The 23,202-nt window shown below is 39.0% G+C and overlaps 1 protein-coding gene across 1 annotated transcript in view; it reads right to left on the bottom strand.

The window, feature by feature from the left end:
- Positions 1-8,044: 8,044 nt before the first annotated feature.
- The window catches only part of HECW2 (HECT, C2 and WW domain containing E3 ubiquitin protein ligase 2), a 253,750-nt gene continuing 238,592 nt past the window's right edge, over positions 8,045-23,202 (bottom strand). The window contains 6 exon segments of the mRNA XM_030580447.1: positions 8,045-12,387; positions 18,649-18,761; positions 20,357-20,442; positions 21,410-21,524; positions 22,239-22,385; positions 22,826-22,955. Coding sequence (XP_030436307.1) covers positions 12,276-12,387; positions 18,649-18,761; positions 20,357-20,442; positions 21,410-21,524; positions 22,239-22,385; positions 22,826-22,955 — 703 coding nt within the window. The 3' untranslated portion in view covers positions 8,045-12,275.

The raw sequence follows: 23,202 nt of genomic DNA, 5'->3' as shown, positions 1-23,202 counted from the left end.
GGGCCAGGGCCTGACTGGCTGAAATGTGCTACTTCAATGTATCTCCAGTTGGAGTTTAAAGTTGCCTTCCTCTGGGATGACACCCTACAATGTGGCCATCTCCCCTATCACAGGGGTTGAATCTGGCCTTTGGATTCTGTAAGGTAGAGACGGGGGAATAAGTTCTAGTCAAGGGACTTCTCCTGAGAGCACCCAGCTCCCAAACACATCTAGGGTGTGTCAGAAGCACCCAGCTATTCTCAAATCCTAGGTTAAAGCATGAGAAATACTCTAAGTGGGCAGTTACATTTTGCACCAGGACACCTGTGACGAAGTGGGGGGGGGGGTGTTTCTGGATTTTTCCATGTTTTCCAAGGGGTTGCATGCAGAGGGAGTGGGACTCAGTGTCCCCGGGTAACAAGGTGAGGAGAGAGGGAGTTTGTTGTTACAGAGGACTTGAGGGAATGTGGAACCCCAGCCAATGGCCTAGGAGGATGGATACTCCAGTGACCCATGACCTGGTGACCCAGACACCCAGCTCAGGAGTCACAGCTGGTTCTGGCCAGTGGGAGGACAATAGGCTGCAGAGAGAAGACCCCGGTGACCTGACCAGCCGGTTCCAGCCAGAGGAGGGCTGAGAGGAGAGGAGACCCAGGCCATCCTGTTGACTACCTGTTTACTACCCTGTTACCCTGTTTACCTGGAGAGAAGACAAATGACAGAGGTGGGGCTTGGGGCCAGGGATATTGGAGGCCCAGCTGGAGAGAGGGAGCAGGCACAGCCCACATGGATGCAGAGGAGACTGGGATGTGCTTTGCTGAGGGAGGCCAGGCCTGAGGCCCTGGGAGTTTCCTGTGCTGTGTTCAACCCTCAATAAACCCTCCTGTTTTACGCTGGCTGAGAGTCGCTCCGGTCTAGAGAACAGGGTTGCATCAACCCCTTCAGGGGGTGAGGAGGCCCGGGGGGTCCAGAGCGAGTGGACTCACTGAGAGGGCCCACGGCGAGAAACAGGTCTGCTAAGGCTCAGAGAGGTGCGGCTCTAGGAAGTGGAGAGGCCTGACTCCGAGAGAGAGTGGACTCCAGAGAAGGGCTGTCGCGCTGAAAGGGGCACCCCCCACAGACTGCACGGGGCCAAGAGCGGGGACGACCTGTGAGTCCGTGACAACACAACAGCCACTACGTGATTGTCTGCTGGGGCTGCAAGTAGAGCACACTGCAGTAATCTATTCTGTAGATGACACGTTTATTGATAACTGCAGTGAGATGCATGTGCAAACGGATATATCACAACATCCTCACCAAACACAGATAGTAAAAAGCATTCTTGAAACAACCGAAGATCCAACAAGACCCTCACACTGTAAACCAGAGTAACAAAAGGTACACAAAATTCCTCAGATGAGCAGACAGATATGACCTTTGTATTTCATCCAGCTGTTGTACCCAACCTGGCAGCATCACCTTGGACTGAACTTTATCCGAGCCTCAATCTTGGCTAGAAATTGGGAAGAGGGATCAATTCTTCAACATAGAAAGTTAATTATCATTTATTTAGATCAAACTCTTTCATGATAAGTCTGAATGATAACTGCCTAGGAAGGAGTACTGCGGAAAAGGATCTGGGGATCATAGTGGACCACAAGCTAAATATGAGTTAACAGTGTAACACTGTTGCAAAAAATAAATAAATAAAAAAAATAAAAAGCGAAAATCATTTGGGGATGTATTAGCAGGAGTGTTGTAAGCAAGATGTGAGAAGTAATTCTTCTGCTCTACTCTGTGCTGCTTAGGCCTCAACTGGAGTGTCATGTCCAGTTCTGGGCGCCACATCTCAGGAAAGATGTGGACAAATTGGAGAAAGCCCAGAGAAGAGCAACAAAAATGATTAAATGTCTAGAAAACATGACCTATGAGGGAAGGTTGAGAAAATTGGGTTTGTTTTAGTCTGAAGAAGAGAAGACTGAGAGGGGACATAACAATTTTCAAGTATGTTACAAGAAGGAGGGAGAAAATTGTTCTTCTTAATCTCTGAGGATAGGACAAGAAGCAATGGGTTTAAATTGCAGCAAGGGTGGTTTCGGTTGGACACTAGGAAAAAGTTCTTAACTGTCAGGCAATTTATTCCAGTGCTTAACCACCCTAGGGAGGTTGTGGAATCTCCATCATTGGAGATTTTTAAGAGCAGGTTAAACAAACACCTGTCAGGGATGGTCTATAATACTGAGTCCTGCCATGAGCACAGTGGACTGGACTAGAGGACCGCTCAAGGTCCCTTCCAGTCCTATAAGTCTACAAATCCAAGAGCAACAGCAGAAAACTGAATTTAAAATGACAGTATCCCACCATTTCAACACCATTGGCACACAGACTTCTCTTTAATCCTTTAGACTAGCTCTCTTCAGGTTTCCTTTAATACCTAGACCCTGTAATAGCAAGAATTCTTTCAAAAGAAATAATTTCAAGGTAGTAAGAAAATTATCTTAACACTAAATGATAAAAGTTATTGTATATAAGGTGTTACATAACAAAGACAGCAATGTTCTTATCAAATCATTACAGAAAGTGGGCTATTACCTATTTCTGACATGGCAGAAATATAGAATTGGCTCCAATAAATAACGGACAATATTTCTTGCTAGAACTAGCATAACAAATTATAAAAAGTGCTTGAATTCTTTAGCAGCAGACCATTTATTTTTATTATGTTGGAAGCCAGTTTTTCAAGTGCCAATAATCTATAATAATTTATTGATTATGGGGATTTAAGAATAACAATCATCATGATCTTAATATTGGAAGAGAAGTGCATATTTCCCAAAGATTTATGCCTGTTAAAATATCATTCTATCACATCATAAGCCATTGTCAATAAATGTACCTTTGCAGCTTTGATCCTCTGTAGAAGAGTAGACATGGAAACAATTTAGTGAATTCTGGTCACTTTCCAAGAGGAGATTCCAGGGCATTGTCCTTTGTTAATTTCATTTATCATAGCCTTAGTTTCAAATGTGGTTCTTTTGCAAAACCTGAGGCAGAGTGTTGCAAGAGTCTTTACTTTTTGTTTTGCTGAAATGTTGTGTCCTTTTAAGATACGTCATTTTCCAGAACACAGGGCAATTAATGTAAGATGATGAAAGTGTCATTGAGGATGCTCTAAAAGTTTAAACCTACTAGCTCGGATTTAGAACAATTCATATATGAGAAACTAATCTCTTTAAAAAATTAGACCAAAATACTTTCAGATGCATACAGAAAAGTTAATTTCCAAAGTTATTTGTAAGAAGATTTATTTTGGATTAAGTGATTTCATGATGGAACAAGGTTTTAAATAAAATAGAGATCGGTATGAAAATAAAATAAATTTATACAGTAAAACTCTTTCCCTCAACACATTTTTGAATAATAAGAAATACCACACAAGGTGTTCAACTGAGTAGATTATACAAATCTGCAAGCAGCCAAGCATTTAAGTACATTCCTCAAGTACAGGCACTATGTAATGCCATCCATGTAACATACTCAGCTGCATTATCTGCTCTTTCTGCCTTGAAGCAAGGTGACATATAGCTGATGCAATGTGAAATGGAGAAAGAGACATACATCATCCTAACTCGAAGTATATTCCCCCACTCCCCTCCTCCCTCATTTTGTCTCTTACGAAAGACATACACTAAACCCAGGTGAAACAAACTGGCTTGTAGAAAGGTAGAAAAAATTGGTATTGCATTTGATACACAGTCTTGTGGACACTCTCAACTTAAAAAAGCATGGAAAGGCTTAAAAAATATATACCATGTGCCCTACTTAAAATGTAGAATCTGTGCTCTTTTTACAGTGCCTGAATTTTTAAAACAAAGAACTAGTATAAAATTAGATCTGGTAACACTTTGTCAAAAGTAAGGGAGATGCATGTATATACCTGTTTGGTTCTGGATGCCCGCATCCCCATTATAAAACTTGTATCTTATGTGCTTGTCCCCCATCCCACCCCAAAATACATATAAACAAATAAAATCCATCACATGGAGTTTCCCAAATAAATACTGATAAAGCGGTGTTAGAACTTTAAGATTTAGACCATCAGATCTAAAATGTAAGTTACTATCTGGAATAATGACTTAAATAGCTTCTTATCCAATACTATTTCAGTTGCAAATATATCCAGTAATAAGCATAACAATTATTACTTGTAAACTAAAATAAAAACCTGTACCTTGCCCTTTATATAAGGCTCCATTATCCTGATAACAGTTCAATTAAAAGAAAAAAAAAAGGTGTGTAAGCTAGACTTCTGAATTTCCAGGTCAGACTACGAAGACTTTTAATGCTTCTTGGCTAAAATAAGTCTTACAAGTGCAGGAAATATGAACGAACTTATTTATAGATGTATGGTACTTTTCCTTTTATGTATATTATTTGGCGCGGATATTCAAGCAAATGCCTCACTTCACAATGCAGGGTTTCCTTTTGTTATTAGAACTGCATGTGCACTGCACAGCATACTCCCCAACACGATTCACAAAAGTCAATGTCATCTCTTCCTCTCCACTTTTTGTTCCTGCCCTTTCAGTTTTGTTTTCACTCAGTAGCATTACTCCATGGCTGCTGTTGTGTTGTTCAGCTCCCACTGCATTTTCGTGTCATGCCCACTGTGTGTGATTACCATACATTATGGTAACAGCTGCTCAGCAGCTACAGTTATATTCCTGAACTGGCATGACTCAAGAGGCATCAGTATTTACTTCTCTTTTAATTTATTTTTTAAATATCCAGCTTCAGGCCCCAGTGGAAAACCAGGAAATCAGCAGCCAACAGTACAATCAAATCCAATGTCTCAGGCAACATTTTCATATTGTACCAGTCACATCTCTACAGTTGGAGAACATGATACAGTCCTAATATACCTACCTACCTACCTATTTAAAGTATAATTTTCATGATGCAAGGTAAAGATGCTTAACTGCTGATGCAGTGGAATGTGCCAACACCTGATTATACCATCAAACAGGAAATGGAAACATGGGAGGAGTGCTAGAATCCCAAGCTGTCCTTCTAGAAGATCCACCTTTAAGTACTTTATGGGCAATGTACTCTATCTATGGAAGGAAATATTTTGGCTGGAATCATATATATCACACTTTCCCCAGAAATCTCGATCAGTATTAACCTATGCCCTGGTAAGAGCCTTTCACTGATCTCTTAGCCAAGGGTAGATGCACTTAGTAGCAATGCTTGGAGGTGAGAAAATAAATTAAGCATGTGCACACGCACACACAGGTCTGTCCCTGGGGTGGGGGTGTGCAGGGCCTTGGGCAGAAGTGACAAATCCGTCACTTACGGGACTGATGTGTCACTTCTGGGACCAACTGCACCGGCCAATCGCACCGGGGCCTGGAGCGGTTGCTCCAATTCACTGTACCCAAGGGACAAGTTCTGTGTGCAAAAAACCTGCTAACTTCAAGAAACTAAATTAAAAAAAAACATTTAGCTACTTGGATTAGTGGAGCTAGACTTGTAGCAAAGGAGACATGTTTAATTCCTGAGGAAAAAGTGCAGGAAGCCATAATCTTAGCTTCACTATCCCGAGTCTGACACTGCAGTATCAGATGGTTGGTTGCTCTTGTTTGTTGATTGTAGGTTGGGTGTGGCAATAGTCCAAATCATATGCAACTCAAGTGGGAGAAGAGGGTTGCTAGGAGGCTGCCTAAAATAAAGAAGTGAATGAAAGCACAGAGCTCATCCCCATTTTAAGAGTCTTGTAGTCCCATAGATTTTAAATTAGAAGTTCTCAGTGGAGAACTCTGGTAAATCAGTGGTATAATATGGCTCTTAGTTATTATTTATGGGGAGGTTAGGACTTTTTAGTTGTAGATGAATGAGAAATTCCTGTCTGTACAAAGAAAAAACCCCACCATATACTGAACAATGAAGCAGCACTTCCATTAGAAACCTTTTTATTAAAAAAGTTTTAGGGGGTGATAATTGAAAGAAACAAAGCTTGGATGCATTTTGTCTTCATCACAATATCAAACAATTTCTTAGAATATTTTTCAGTGGCTATTCTGTGATGTGCTCTAATTATACTTGGTATTTAAAGAAAGTTAAAATTGCCAGTGTATTGATTCACATGGGGTTAATTCACGGTTACAGTAACTTTTTGCAAATTTCAGAAGGTGTTTATTACATTTAAAAATGTACAGATATATTACACAATATCTGTAACAACCCCAAGGAGTCTTTACAATGTGTTGCATCTTTAAACTGCAGCCAGACTGTCTAGTCAAGGGGAGTTTTTCTGAGTACTGATGAAGAGTCATATGATGCCACTGATTTTGAAGCAGATCTTCCCAATGAAATTAATCATGAGTTCAGTTTAAAACACACAGGGTATATCATGGCGTTGACAAAGGCCTGTTAGGATGGCATCCCTGATTTTTTAAAGGGACATAGCCAGGCAGTTTAGTCCCTCAAATTAGGTTTCTTTAAAATAAAATATGTAAAAAAAAAATTAGAAATATTTTAATAAAATTATAAAAAACCACTAAGCTAGTGCATGAGAATAGAAAGTGCAATTGACCAGAAACTGACCGTAAGCAACACCAAACTGACCACTCTACTTGCATTGTGCATCTTGAAAAATATGCAAAAAGTAAAACAAAATTGCAAAGTGTATTTAATTTTATATGCTTAGTTTTAACAATCGAAAGTGTTATTAGTAACTGAAAAGATATTTTTTAAATATAGCTCTGAATCTGACAGTATCCATTTAAATAATATATATATTTTAAATGCCTACGTAATCTATATTCATTTTTCTAAGAGAGAAGAGCAATTTCAAATCAGCTTTTGTAGTCTGTATTTTATGTTAAAAATATTTAACCAAAGGACTAGACTAGTTCTAAAACAGCCATTGTGGTCACTCAGATACACTTTTAAAGGCCTTTCATTTGCAATCTGTTAACAAGGCATCATTGAAAATTTCTGCCACTGCCCCTTGGATTATTCAACAATGGTTGGTCACCTGGGAAAAATTTTAAAATCAGGTGTCAGTAATCATTTTGAAATTTTGTTCGGGGTGGAGAGGTGCTGGAGGAGGAAATAGAAAACTCATTTTGGGGTGATGGAGTGGGATTTAATTAAAAACAGGTCCTACCTTGTATGACTGATGTTAAGACAGATATCTGCTTGAAGAGACAATAGACATTACTTAATGCTTAATTCCCATTAGTGTTACTAGGAGCAAATTTTCCTCTTTCCCCAAATCAATGGCAAAATAGATAAATATGAGCAACAGTTCTAAAAACTACCATAATTCAATACAAACAAATTAAAATCTTTAAACGTGATTCAAACTGCTTTGTATTACATTATTGAAATAAGATTATAAAGACTAGTCAAACACAGTTAATATAGATTTACCATTTGTGCATAAATTCTCTCATTCCAGAACAGTCTCTGCAAACATCTCAATGATTATCTTCAAACAACACTGTAGAGATTCATTAATACTGCAGAGACGTCATGGCATCTGCAATTAAATACTGCAGAGATTACTTTAGCAACCATATGATACCAGTCTTAATACTCAAACTGAAGCCATTTTGGACTTCTAGAAGCACTGAAAAAGCATAGGAAACCCACAAAATTTTTTAAATTTCTGTAATCTAAAAACAAACAAACCACCAGTTCAATGTTCTCTGCCAGTTTCCATCATTCCAGACACTTTCTTTTAGATGCTCTGCCAGAGTGCTACTGCCTGGATTTTCAACTTCCTTTGAAGATTATATATTACATACAGTATAACCTCAGAGTTATGAACACCAGAGCTACAAAGTGACAGTCAGCCACACATCTCATTTGAAACCGGAAGTACAGAGTCAGTCAGCAGCAGAGACCAAAAAAAGGGAAATACAGTACAGTACTGTGTTAAACATAAAACTACTTAAAAAGTAGCATTTTCTTCTGCATAGTAAAGTTTCAAAGCTGCATTATCAATCTTCAGTTGTAAACTTTTGAAAGAACAACCACAACATTTTTTTCAGAGTTATGAACATTTGAAGTTATGAACAACCTCCATTCCCAAGATGTTCGTAACTCTGAGGTTCTACTGTATATTCACTATATACCATAAGATCTGGGGTGAACAACTTTACCGTGAGGCTTATGTGTTGCATAGCTGGCTCTGAGCACTGAGATGATTTCACCATAGATGCACTCTATCTCCGAACAACATTAACACCTTTATTTAGTATGTCCCTGGTCCACAACATGGATAACAAAAACAATTTATTTAACTATGAAAAGTTAATTTTTTTTTATTGTGAAAGTGTAACAAAGATTAACTGGAAAAAAGAAATCGTTGCCTCCATTTTGCAGAGTGACAGTTATGTTACACATTAATTTATTTTGGGCTGAGAGATTCTTTTAATAAATTAATATACAATCTGCTGCTGAGGGTATTTCTTATGAGACAGCTTTCTGTTATGATGAGTTGAGTGGTTGAGAAAACTGCTATAATAAAGTAAAAGGTTCCTACATACATACCTTGAACAAGAGACTACACATATCATAATAGGCATCTGTACCTCTGATAGTTGGGACGTGTTCATGAATTAGATGCTATTCCAACGTATTTGGCAGAGACAATGATTAAGTTCACTAGGACTGTGCAAATCACATCCCACCTTCCCATTAGGAGAAGCTGTGCTCCAGGGCACCCAAGGTTGTGATTTACCCCAGAAGAAGAGAAGAGACCCCTTTCCCTAGCAGTTCTGCCAGGGAAAGAAGTCTACCTGCACCACTTGCTTTCTGTGTAGTGCTTGCTAGCTCAGAGTTGCCTGTCAGAGCAGAGGACGGGGCTGTAGGTGCCTTAAATCTGCTGCTGTGAGCATCCATCCAAGTGGGCTTTCCGCCAAATAAGGATACTGGGGATTATGTTGGCCAAGTCAGTATCATGCAGTGGCTGAATGGGGCCCATTATTTCATTCTGCTCTGCTAGACTTTCTGTTTCCTCCCCAGAAGGAAAGCGCCTTATCAGCCAAGTAAGATATTCTAAATGATATACTGCTTTAAGCCAGGGATTTTCAAACTTTCTCCCCATCCACAACCCCCACACCAGCCATTGTCTCTTGTTATGAGTTCAACCCCCACCCCTACAATCCTTGTATTCACACCCTGCAATCGTCTGCAGGAACCCAGGGCTGGCTTTTGTGGGATGGGGTGTTGAATTGGCTCTGGTGCTGATGGGTGACTGCTGCTGCTGGTGGGGTAATGGGTGTATGAGGCTGTTAATGCTTCTACGCTTCTTCCCTTCCACTCCCTTTTTCAGGGAAGCATTTCTTAAAATACAGAAAGAAACTAGCTGAGGGCTGTGAGCAGAAGGGGCTGCAGCATCAAGGCAGCCAGCTGCCCATCACCTTCAGGTGTCACTTCCCTAGAGTCCAGTGTGGTACAGGCAAGACAGGAGGAGGGAACAGAACTTTTCCCCTCCCCTTAGCTTGCTCTGCCTGGATCTTAGTGGTCGCTGAGTTATGTCTTTTTGCTGAGACCTGCCACCTTGGTGAGCCTGCTGGAGCTCTGCAGAGTCTGGATGCTCACCAACTGATGAAAGGGCGGAATACAGAACAAAAGTAAGTAGTACATCTCATTTTTAAAATAAAAGATGACAAATGCATTTATTACTTTTGGTTTGTACAAAAGCATAGCTTAAATGCAGCCTGATGTAAACTTTGTGTCAAATATTAACACTTTTAATTCCGAGTTTCTGGATTGATATTTGTAGATCTGTTCTCCTGCAAGGATCTCTTTTTAGGAAAAGATACTGTAATATTACAAGAGCCAAATTCGGTGGTTCTTAGCCAATCAAAAATTTCATTTGGCTCTAAGTGACTAGAGTGTCAGATACTTAATGAATTTGATCACATGAAATATGAGCCATGCTGAAATGACCTGCTCACAAGTAAATTTATCTACTGTGTATCAGTTCTTTGATACAACACATGCATTAGCAAACCCTGGACCATTAACGAGATATCTTAGCAAACATTGATAAACTTGATAAAAATAGAATAATACAGTTTGACTTTTCTTTGCCACTTAGTACAAGCTAGGAGCAGTTTAAGAAAACTCGTGTGATTCCCAGATGTCATTGTTTTAGGGAGGAACCCATTTAGGGAGGAACCCATTATTTGTAAAGTCAAAAGATATTTTCATTTTATTTTTGACAATGGAGTTTCCTCAGTTATCTGAATACAGGCATTATTTCCTATATCATTTGGGGAATGTGGGGGCGGGGTGGGGAGAGGGATATGAGGCAACTTACGCTTACCCAGCACCCCGCTCCTACCACCACAACAGCACCTACTTTCTCACTGTGAGGATGAAAAAGTAGTCTTTGCTGACAGCATCTTTATTGCCATTCCAATGTTCACTTGCGTGGATGGGTGCTTCCATTGTTATGAATATGGAAAATAAGCATGTCACCTCACTGAGACCCCTATTCAACGAGAGTCCCCAGAGTGGGAATCCTGAGGCTACTCCTAAACTTAGTTCTCCCACAAAGCAGGTCTTGAAATGCTTGAGTGCCATCAAAAGGAATACAAAGAGCTGTATTTCTGTTCTTGCCATTTAACATCCAGCTGACGTTTTCTGGAACTCTGGCACGATGTATCTTAAGGGCTGTACAAGTGCACAGATGCAAAACTAATTTAGAATTAAAGATAGTTATGAGGAATGGGTGCAAGTGACCTCTGTGCACTTTGGCAAAATTACACATAAGTAAATTGGTGGATTCATGCAGTTTTTGATATACCATTGAAAAGGACTCCATTTTAATTAACAGTGATAAGAAAACTACTCATCAGTGAAAATGCAATTAGAAAGACATTACGAACAGTTTACAGCTTGGAGGTTCACTGATAAGGGAGAGTGGAATCATTACTATTAAAGGTTCATCCTCTTAAGTGTCGCAAATGGTTTCCCCTATAAGCTAGTGTGTTTTACGGTGCTGTACAAATAAAAGTTGCTGGGAAAATATGAAACATCTGTATTACACTCAATCCTTTAAAGGTTATTTGATGGATGAAAAATGAACCAAATGCATTTAAAATAAATGCATATTACAAGATCACTTGTAGTGATTTTTACAAAATTATTACTTGTGTGCACAGTCCTGATATCTATAGACATAGTACTGTGAAGAAAGCTCGGTTCTTCAGAAGTTATTTTCTAGATACTTGTAAGAGTGATGCAGTTTGCGGTCAGTCTGATCATAATGTCCCTTCAACTTTGGTACATTCAGTGCAAAATATTTTTTGGGAATTTCTTACTCATATAAAAATAAAAGGCATTTTTTCCCTTGAGAGTGCTTAAAGAATAAAACACTAGCACAATGTCTGTTTATGCATGAAAAGTGAAATGAACAGAAATAGCATTTAGTATGCTAGTTTCTTATTTACACGCTGAGGAACTTAACATAATGAACCTATAAAAATAAAGAGAAGTCACTGTGTAAGTTTTTTTTTCCTGATATGCTGTGGTAAATTGATACTTATTTTTAAAAACAGTTTCCATGCAGTATAAAGCATAAAATCAGTCATTATTAAGTTCTCCTTATAACAGCTCATCATTTGCCATACACGCACCACTTGCATATACATTTTCAAAAACCTCCTTATTGCAGGTCATTGTTGTGACATCCCTCGTTGCTGGTTTTCCTTCAAATTCACTTCTGCCCCAGGAACCTGAAACCTATGATGCACACCATGCAGGCACTCGTCGTCTTAGGTATAGCAAGTAATGGATATTCTGTTATAGTATATGGCATAAAGTAATGTATCTTTAGGAAACTTTTTTTTAATAAAGAATTCCATAGTTTGATTTTAGCTAATTTAGGGGTGGGCTAAACGATTTCACATTTTGACTTGAACTTGACATTCAAGGACTTTATCTTGAAACTGGATTTCACCACTTATCAGATTTAGCCACCTTGCTGATCATGCATGGTCACATCTTTTGCTTGGGCCATAACAAACATGGCAGTCAAGAAAAACTGTTTATTGCAAGACGGTTGGTTTTCCCTGCATACCAGGCACACTCCAGTATTACCGCAGAATACTCTGCCACTATCACAATGCTTGTAACTGCTTCTGAGGCTAGATTTACTCATTCATGGAAATCTCATTATCTGAATTGCATTGTACAACAATTTTCCTCTAAGAAATCCAATACAAATTTGATTCATTCTTGAGAGGACAGATCCACAAACGTCCAAAGAGCGGGGCACTGTGGTTTGCGTATCACTCAAGTCCAAAGGTACTTGTCTCCTCAACTGCTGTCAACAGTTTCTCACAGAGCATGGCGAATGATGGGTAAGGGGGAAGGTCAAGACGATTGAAACATGTATGAGCCCTGCAAAAAAAAAGAAAGTGGCAAATAAGCAAAGATTATTTAGAAATTCAAATGAAAGTAACCGAAAATTCAGGTGCGCTAGAAGGTCCTTTCAAAATACCATGCTTTGTGAAATGATATTGTGTTACTGAACACTGTTATTTTCAAGTTAAAAAAGAATTGTCAAAGATTGATACCATAATGTGGATCACAAGTAGTACCCTAAATTTTGCCTGTAAAATGTGCACACACAAAATGTGTAATTTAGGGGCACAATTGAGGCAGTCTGTTTTGAAAACTTGGCTTAAAATACATACTTTTAAAATTAGTATTTTCTATTAATAATTAGTGATATTTGAATACCAGGTCTGTAATCATGAGCAAGCTATTTCTGAAGAATGAATGCACATAAATTAGATAAAGTTAGTGAAATACTAGAAAATACGCCTAGGGAACAGTCCTACTGACAGGAGATAGACTAGTTAGCAAATTAGGTCTTTCCCATTGACAATTTCTCTGGGCCAGAGCCTCAGCTGGTGTAAATCAGGGTAGCTTCCTTGATCAGTGCAGGTATGCTGATTTACACCAGCCGTGCATCTGATCTTGGTAATCTATTACAGACAAATATATTTAGTAGTTAAATGAATGTATGTATATAATTCTCAAACACATTCTGGCTTTCCTGACAGAATAGGAATATATTTCCTCCCCCCGCGATTTCTATAATCTGCCTATTACAATCTCTATGCACATTGTGGAAAGGTCCTAAAGATCCCATCCTCTGACTAGAGGAAGGACTAGAGTTGCCTGAGTTTGATATAGGGATTCATTGAGTAGCAGGATAATTCCATCCTGCTCCCACTGAAATAAATGGCACAGCTCCAAGTGACTAATGCAAGTAGGATCTTTTGGAAGAGGGGTTCTGAGATGAAAGTGCCAAGGACTTTTCATTTCCTCTTCTTCTTTGAAAGCTGACTAACCCTTTAGATCTTTGTTTTGGAAGATAAAAGTCCTTTTGTCTTTGGGTTTGGCCCTTAAAGGGGCAGGACTTTCTTTACATTTACTTTTTCTGTTTGCAATCACACCACACTGTTGTTTAAACCTGTTCCCGTTGGCAAGCAGAAACCTTTTCTGCAGTGGCCTGCCTGTCAGCACTTGAACAGCAAACATTTAAAAAACACGCAGCGTAATAAATTTAAGTGTATAATGTCAGGAACTCTCCCCTCACCAATTACTGAGAGTCCCTATTCAACATACCCCATTCAGCAGTATTCAGAATAGCTACACTAGATTTACAGTGAGCCCTCGTAAAACACAAAGGTGCCCAGCCCCCAGATGAACAAATCTAGGGACCATCATCTTAAGTGCCAATCAGATCCTAACTACCAGGCTGGAACATGAAGAGAAGAGGTGACTCATTCTAGCTTGTTTATAAACACAGAAGCTAAAGTTCATTACAATTCCTCAGTGAAGGTGAAACACGGAATTAGCAAACAGCATTGTAGTGTCATAAAAATACCAGGCTTTGAGAAACACATAGTATGCAGGGCCAGATTATCATTATAAACATCAGACCAAACTTCGGGTGTACTGCTGTGGTAGAAAAAATACTGTATTTTGCTCCATCCAATTATTGTAGACATAACAGAACTCTGTCAGAATAAGAATGTTTTTCAGCAGGTAGAGTTAACACTCCATGAGGCTGCTTGTTTTCCCCCTTCTTCCCTCCCAATCCACTACAGGGATCAACCTTTGCCTGCCTGGAAAGGGAGCAGGTCAGCAGAATCTGTGGACTTCTCTTCTCTTCCCAGAACATTGTGGAAAGCTATCTGGGATCCAGGAAGTGTGCTTTGAGGATCTAACCTTCCTGCAGAGTTCCTCCATGCTGCGGACCTTTCTTAAAGGGTGTGTGGGGGAGGTCAAAGACAGTAGGAAGGCTTACAATTAGAGCAGTGCTGTCACATAGCTAGATGGCCCTATTTATCCACCAATTCTCTGGGTTCAGTTTAGATCTTGGAAGATCCATGGTGGCCTAACCTCCTGCATCTGGTGGGTGGGTTCAACTGATTCCCTCTCTTTAACCCTCTGGAAGGAGAATTTGGAGGAAACACTATGAAAGAAACTTCACAGAGCTTCTCTTTCCATCAGGCCCACAGGAGGGGAATGTGGACCACTGTAATAATCTTCCTGGCATCCTCTGGCTGCTCACACAACCAGAAGAATGATTTCCTCTTGCTTCTGAAAATTAATGCATTCAGAAAGGGTGTGGAAGGAGAGGAGTTTCTTCGAATCAGACATCCACTTGTTCGAATTATGCATCATGCTTAATGTGGGCTGTACAACCACAAATTATAAAAACCATGATGCATGAATCAATAAGGGATTCATTGCAAGCTAACAATCTTGCATCTTCGTTTAACTGATTAGCAGGAAGACAAGTTGGGTTTTCTTTCAGTTTTTGAGGATGATTTTGTCATAGTGAATTGAAAATGTGATCATAATTTTCTTTAGAGAGCTGACTCATTTTTAAAAATGAAGATATTGATCCTGTTGAGGAAATGTGCTCTTTTTCTACCAGACAAAGGACTCTGTCATTCTGCAAGGAGAGTGATTTTACTGTGAATACTGCTTTCCCAGGACATTTCAAGCTAACTGTGTACTATGTTCATCTTTCTGCTCTCACATTTTCTGATAAAGGTAAACGTATCTTAGTTCCTGGAGTCTTGACAGTCAATCACTCCCCCTTTCACTGACGTTCAAACAGTATTACAGACAAATGAACTTTTAAGTCCAAAGTCCAGTACCTTAGCAATAACAGAAGAATGCTGTTCGCGTGCAAATGTTTAGATATGCATTATCACTAGCTGCTATATAATTAACACTACCAACGTCTAAACATTTAAGAAACAAAGAGCAAGAGTTCTCCTAGTGATATCTGATTTAGCCTGACGTACAATAAGTTAAACAAGCTGGAAGTAAAAGTGGTGACAGGGACAGCAGGGTCAAAACTAAACAAGTAATAACTAATTTTTTCAGTGCATTCACATGCCACTAACATAGAGGGCAGTGACAGAAGCCAGGCAACTTGACATGAAAGTTACAGAAGTTTCATTGTTCTGGTTCAATAAGGCAGAACTATGGAAGCTATGGAATCATCTAATCAATCTGTTATCTGTATTAGCCTTCCTCAGCTCTACAGAGCCAGGAAAAGGGAATGGCTACTACAAAATTTTTTCATTCATTTTTTCTTGATAGGAATAAAAAACCCCAAAACCTTGACTTGTAATTCGAGAGCCACATTTTGCCAGTAATACCAGACTCCACAAGTGGTCCCAGTGAAATCGGTCAGACTATTCACAAAATAAAAACACTAATCACTGCAAGTGAGGGTAAAAGAATTCGTCCCTAGGTTAATACAAAATCTTAGAATCATTAGGCATCAAAGAGCTTCAGGGTGAAATTTTCAGTGAGTGTCCAACAATTCCTCCACATCTGCAGGATCTCTTTTAGGAGCCTGCTGAAAGTTTGCCATTCAGTGTCTTTGTTAAGATAGGGAGCTTCAGCCAGTGCTACTCAGTGTTTGCACAGTAAAGCCTTTGAAGCTGGTGGGGCTTAGGCTGAAGCCGCTCTGCACACAGGAACTGGAGATGTTAGAAAAGCAAACACATAGTTTACATTCTGCTCAGAGCTAAGTTTGAGAGGGACGCTGTAAATCATGCATTTCCTATGGGATTAGGGTGCCATGTCTTGAGCACTGGGAGTGGCTGACTGATGACAAATAGACTTGTGTTATTTGGCTCTCATGTTTGTAAAAATATCTTAAAACAGTAGTAAAGTTGTGGCCCAGTGTTGCCAAAGCACGGGAATTGAAAGTTAAAGATCAAGGGCCATATTCACTGCCATGGGCAAAGAGGCAAGCAGTTGGCACCCTCTCTGCACCCACTGGACTGAACTAGTAAAGCGGGTCCACTCTCTTTCTCCAGAGTGAAGCAGTTTTATTTTACAGCTGAAACTACACAGTAGCCCTGCCAGAAGAAACTCCCTCAGTGAGGTGCTGAATCTCCTAGCTTGTCCTGCCCCTTCCCACTGTGTAGTCTGTACCTGCTGGCTCTGGTTTCCATAGCAGAATGAGCAGCTTACAGGAGTGTGTCCCTGTTCCAGGTGGGATCCTTCTGCCTAAGAGGTGAATTTGGTCCCAAGTCTCCGTATCTATGCACAATAAATGGGTAAAGTGGGTTCATTGGTTATATTAGTGGACAGCTAGTTTGAGCCTTCCCTTTGAGTTCTCCTGCTTTGGTGGATTTATATGGGTTCAGAATACTATTTTAATGGAACTTTCACGATTTTCTTTCTCCCATTTTTAAATTACTTTAAATTCCTTGCTGAACCTCTCATTAGCTGTAAAAGTAAATGTTTTGGGGGGCATAGTGTTGATGATTTTTAATGAATTAATTTGTCACGTTCCTCCTCACAGTAGCCAGATTATCAATCCTGGAAAATCTGATTTCCAGTTATTTGTGCCTCCCAGGCCAGCCTCCTGCCACACTGATCAAATATGTATTTTGCGTCTACTTACATCTAGCTATTAAGGCCCCGATCTTGATGACATATACACATGTTCGTAACTTTATTACCAGGAGTAGCCCATCAAATCTAATGGGACTCCTCATCATAGTGAAGTTAAGCAGGACTGAGATCTTAGACTGCAAACCTTTTGGGGCAGGAATTGTCTTTTTGATGTGAAATGTGCCCAGTGAATGGTGCCCTAATCCTAACTGGGACCTTTTATTTAATAATAATATTTCAGTACTGCCTAAAGTCTGTCTTAGAGACTGAATATTAGAAGATACAAAAACTACAATAATCTCTTTTCCTACTTAAGTATCGGTATAAAATGGAATGGCACTGCTGAAGTCCAGGTTCATTCAAGAAAATGCAATGGTTTATATTTTTAAAATGCTGTAGGAACATTATCTATTTCTCATTTCAGTAACGATCACTCTCTGAGGCATGCCTAGGTGGCTGACACACAGAATACCTTTTGACCCTAAAAGATACTATAGAAATTATTTTGAAATAGAAACTTAGAATTCTCTTACTGTATCTTTGACCTTCAGCTGAGTGGCTCCCATTTATACTCTTAACTGACAATGTGGTTTTGTGTTAGAGCTACTGACTCCACAAACTTATACACTGGGTCTGTGCATTTCAACTACATAGTACTGTTTATACTTCGACTTTCTACCTGGTAATCAAAATTAGTAATGTGTCTATTTCCAACTAGTGTAACTTCCTCTAAATGCTACAGAATTGGATGATGGAAGATCTTCTCCAAACGTATTAATCTGCAAAACTGACCTCCCTGTAGAGAAGTTCTTGTTAATACAGAGTTCAGTCAAGACGACTTCTCAGATCCTGGCTTATATGTCATCAGTTTTTGATACTGTAGATCATTTAAGACCACAGCTCTTTTCCTGGCATCACAAAATGAAAAATGAGGAAAGCAATTCCTTCTTTACTTTTTCCTCTTGCCACTCTGATCATGTCACTTTTCACCCTGAATTCTTTCACTGACTTCCGCTTTTCAAGGCCTTGGGGAACTCAGCTCTTCCTTACATCCAACTCCCCTTTTCAATTGGCCCAAGCCTCTCTGCTACTTGCTCCCTTTACAGTCTTCACCCTCTCTTATCATCGTGTTTTGCCTTCTTCTGTCGCAAGATTTCTACACAATGCTGAAGTCATGCTGGCCCTCCTGGGGACTGAACTAGACTGTAAATACATTGGGTCTCTTTCATCTAGAGCTGGCAATTTTCTGGCAATGACCAATAACTTACCTTTCAGAGAATATCATATATACTATTTTAGGGAAGCAACGCCTGGTTTTATGACAAACAAAAAACCATAAATTTTAGAAGAGAAGTTGTAAACCTGGTAAAGTAGAATGAATTGAATTAAGGTACGGACTACTAAGCACAATTAGTTTGTCTTTCCCACCACGCAGGGAAACAACCTCTTCAGTACAAAGAAATACAGATATGTCAGACACACTGGAAGAACTAGGGAGCAGAGCTTCCCCTGCAGCAGAGCAGACCCAGTCAATCAGTGACAGCTGTTTGTTTCTCAAGCAGCTTCTGCATAACCCCAATAGTTAGCAGCAGGTGTAGTTGAGAATATCAACATATCTATTGTGATTGGCTCACAGAGAACTGAAGTCTATCCAAGTAGTTCAAAATTTACTTAGATTAAAAAAAAACAACCCAAAACATACACACACACTTTTACCTGGGAAGAGCAGTGATTTTCCCCCATTTTTCTACACAGAATCTTCTTGGCCCATTGCTTCCTCTTAGAGATGCAAACCCCTCATAAGGTATGCTGGATGTGCCTGTAACAAACTACCAACACAAAAAGAATAATATGTATGACAGATATACAACCTGAGGGTCCTGTGAATGCTCGTGCATAAGTAACTACTCACAGCAGTGTTCCCACTAAGTCAAATTGCTCCTGTATAAGAGTTTGCAGGATCAGGCCTTATTTGAAGGGGAAGCAGGAGTATTAAAATTCTGTTTAAAATGTAGGGGAAGGAAAGTGGTATATTTCTTGATTAGCACTCTAGGAGGGACGGCTTACTAGCCTAATTTCTGTTACCGATTTCACTTATAGACAGCCAGTATATAAGAGTAACTATGATGCACAATCAATGTAGAATTAAAATCACATTACTAGTATCATCAAGCTAATAAATAAAAAAGTGAGGAGAGAGAAAATAAAACACATTTAATAAGGTTTATGAGGGACTAACTAATAAGTAAATTACCATATTTGATGTTACATTTATGTCATGCCTTTCATCCAGCTGGATTTCAAAGCACTTTACAAACTTTGTTAACTGATATAAGCTAAGAGTCAAGTTCTGCAGTTCTCGTTTAGGTAAAATTCCCATAGATTTCAGTGATAATTTCTTATGATATTGTGCAGAGCAGATTTGACTAGAACCATCCATTGATAAGAGAGTCTTGTGACAAACACAACCTACTTATTTTTAATGACCTATATAAAATATTTTTTGACCTGCAGTTGCAGAATCCCTACACTGTATTATAATTACAAAGGGAAATCTTAGCAATAAAGTTACACAGTCATCTATGGTCCTGCATCAAAAGAGACACCTCAGTAATGTTTCCCACACAGCATTTACACAGAGCCAGCTGTAACAGGAAAAAGGCATGTTAGTGATACAGTGAACATGATGATCAGATGCCAGTTCTGAAATGTTTAAAACAATGGATTTGAAACCAGTGCAATTATGTGGCAAACAGATAAAATCAGATCTGGTCCCTTCTAAAGAATTTGGTGTGCTAGAGGTACCTGTATTTGATTACATGTAACTCTGTGAAAAACCCATATGCATTAAAATTCCTCTACTGCCTTTAGTGTTGTTGAATCCTTCATCAGGTAAATGAATTCCACAGGTGGACATATTGCGTGAAGCAGTGTTTCTATTTGTTTGTTTCTAATTTACTTGCTATCAACTTAGTGAAGGCCTCTTGTTTTCATTTTATATGAAAGGATAATAAGGGGGGTCTGGATCAGTTTTCAGTATCATTTTCATAATTTTGAACTCCTCAGCCAAGGCCTCCCTAACTCTTCCTCTGAATAATCTTCAAAGGTACATACTGTCATGTTTTTTTCCTCTCCTTGGAATACAAAATTTTGAGGATTTTTTTTAGTCAAATAATAAAAATCACCACCACCCAATACTCATACTGGTATTGGTAACTTTCTACCAAGTGAACTTGTGTTTTTAGTTAGTTCTGACATTTCAATTATTGACAGTAAGCATCTGGAGACTGCTGAGTTACCAGGTCATTCCCCTGTCTTGACATCACACTATCTGAAGGTTTCATTGTCTGAAACTGACGAAGTAGTTTAACATTTAATGTGAAATGGTGGTATATATTTTTATACAAATCTACTGATCTCTCACCTGTAATAGCCTGAGCCGTTGTTCATTGTTGAATCTTTCTACAGCAGCCCAGAACCACCGAATTACAATGTGATTGTCATGGTAACCTGTTAGATCAACAACAAAAAGCCCCATTACTTTTGACTCTTTTAATATTAAGTGCTACAGAAGTGCAGGAGAACACACATGTGAAATATTAATCATGAATGGCCTTCCCCAGCTCAGTCTTAATTACAGTCTTAGCCTCCATACTTATAATCAAATATCAGAAAAAGACAGCAAGTGAGACTAACCCAGGGCTCTTATCAGGGTCATTGCACATTGCTCCAAATTAAGGGCAGACATTCAGTTTCCCTTTTGTAAACACTTAAACCATTAGCAAGTCACTCATCCGAGTTGCCAACTCTTGTGACATCAGGTTTTTGGTTTTTTACATTTTTTTAAAAGCTGCTCATGATGCCTGTAGCAATTGCAGCCACCTCACTCAAACCAGCTGTCATCTCTTTGTTCTTGATGGGACTGAAGCAGGACTGCACTCAGACAGGCTCACTACCAGTTCCAGATAGCCTTTGGAAATGGAAGTGAAGTGGTCCTTACTAAAGATGGCTGCCTTACCACTCTCTTTATGCAGTCAGGCAGGAGAAAAATCAGAGAACAGTTGAATGTAAGAGCAATGAGAAAGACTGAGCGTAATGGGGATGTGAGAGGGGTTTGGAGTCACATATAACATGAACCTTTACCTGCTGCTGTAAACGAACTCCAAGAACACCTTTATGTCAAAGATTTGCCTACTCACTTTCAGATGCCATCAACCTCTTTGTAAATTCAAAATATAAACATGCTCTTGCTGTTTGGGATCTTACCCCTTTTATCAACTAAAATGACTGCTCCTAATTCAAAAGCTAAACAGAAAAATTAAGACATTCCAAAATTAGTTTAAAATGGGCTCAAACACTTATTAAATTGACATATTTCATAGAATAGCTTTAGGAAAATCTTAGACACAGGGCACTTCCAGATTCACTCATGCGGAACCAGAGCTAACTTTGACTAGAAAAAAAAAATCAATGTCACCTCCTCTATACTCTGTGTTGTTTCTCCAGTCACTTAAGTCAATTTCTGCCGTGCCAGCAATAACCAGTTCCAATTCTCTTGCATCAAATACAGACACCAGCCTAGCGTCAACAACCTGTGAAAGGAAATAAAATACATAGAAACATGCCCTCATTGTTTCTGTTATTTTTGCCTCCTACTAAACGGACTCCCCAGTTACTAATGCTGTATCATTTTACAAGTAATGTTCTGGTTTGTTCAATGAATGGCAAGGCTTAAAGTTAAAACATTTTTCAAAAAATGCAAATATGGGGACTATTCTTCCACTGGGTTTCATACTCTAGCTACATTCAGTTTCATTAGAAACTCATAGTATTTAGAAGAAAAATTATTTAGACAAATAATACAGAAATACCTCCAGGGCAATAAGGGTCAATATATTCAAGGTCCATGTTCAGGGTGGAAAATGTAAAGGAAAACATCTTGAAATATACTCAGCCAATTGTGTAATGCTGGACATGGAGTAAAAAATTCCTTCCTGAGTTCAACTCTCCTTATTATCTGAGTTTGCACTGCTGCTAATGCAAATAGTGGTAATAGTGTTTTCCATTTCTTTAGAATGTAGTCATGTTATTTGACTCAATGACCTTCAACAAGTGACCTCCACATAAATAATGCAACATTTGATTATTATGAAATACATTAGGTCTACTGTAGGATATATATGATTCTCACTCCTGATTTTACCTATGTCTTCTAAATACTGAGTGGTTGGGTTTATTAGAAATGCAAGTATAGAGAAAGCTAGGTAATATACATATGGGAACTAGAGTTGAGTAGGATTTCTTACCTCATAGAAACCTCGAACTAGACTTTCTGTTTGCTGCACAACCCCTCTTTCAATTCTCCATTTCACCATTCTCTCTATGTATTCTTTTTTGTTCTTCTCTGTGACTGGGATGTTGGCACCCCCTGGTTTCAATTCCCGTTCAGTGATCTTAGAGGAAAACCATCACCAAAATAATATAAAGACAACAAAAAAAATATTATAAACTCAAGCTTTTTGTTAAATATGTAGCGCTAATTCCCCAATATCATAGGCCAAGCACAGATTGGTTTAACAGACTGGAGTACATAAACTCAGACAGATGACATGAAACTGAAATCCCCGTTTTCACCAGACCATGTCAACTACAAAGTAAGAACAAGCGGCTTCAGAATAAGAGATACAAACCAGCTCCTGCATTCTCTAGGTATTGCATTGGTAGGTAACGAATGATAATCTCTCTGTAGGTTTTTCAATTGTTCATATCAACCAAGATTTTTATTAATGAACTCAAATCAGCTGGGAATGACATCATTTTTCAGTCTAAAGAAACAGTTACCTAACAACAGCATATAAAGAGGAAAGGAAAGAAAAGTAGCAATCTTGCACACCTGCCCAAAAACTTCTTCATTTACAGTGAATGTGAGATCTAGGATATCATGTATATCGTTGTCTTTCATCCACTGCAAACTCTGGTGGAACTCCTCATCAAGGTATTCCAAGTCACTCAGGTCACAGAGTCTAACATAAACAAGAAGAAAATATACAAATATAGCTGACAGCAGTAGTGCATGCTCATTAACAGAGCTGAGACAGGACAGCCCTACAAAACAAACTGAGAATAAAGAGAGCTCAGAGAAATCAACAGAACAAAGAACAGTGGTTACTGTATTCCTTTGTGCTGACATTCTTAAGTCAAGTTAGTAGAAACTATTCTGAATCTCTATTCGCCTAGCAATGGTACAAGCAACTACCTGTGTAACTCATC

The sequence above is a fragment of the Gopherus evgoodei genome, chromosome 11 (genome assembly GCF_007399415.2).
Source record: "Gopherus evgoodei ecotype Sinaloan lineage chromosome 11, rGopEvg1_v1.p, whole genome shotgun sequence".
Taxonomy (NCBI): Eukaryota; Metazoa; Chordata; order Testudines; family Testudinidae; genus Gopherus; species Gopherus evgoodei.
The sequence above is the reverse complement of the archived record's forward strand: the minus strand, read 5'-3'. Positions and strand labels throughout refer to the sequence as shown.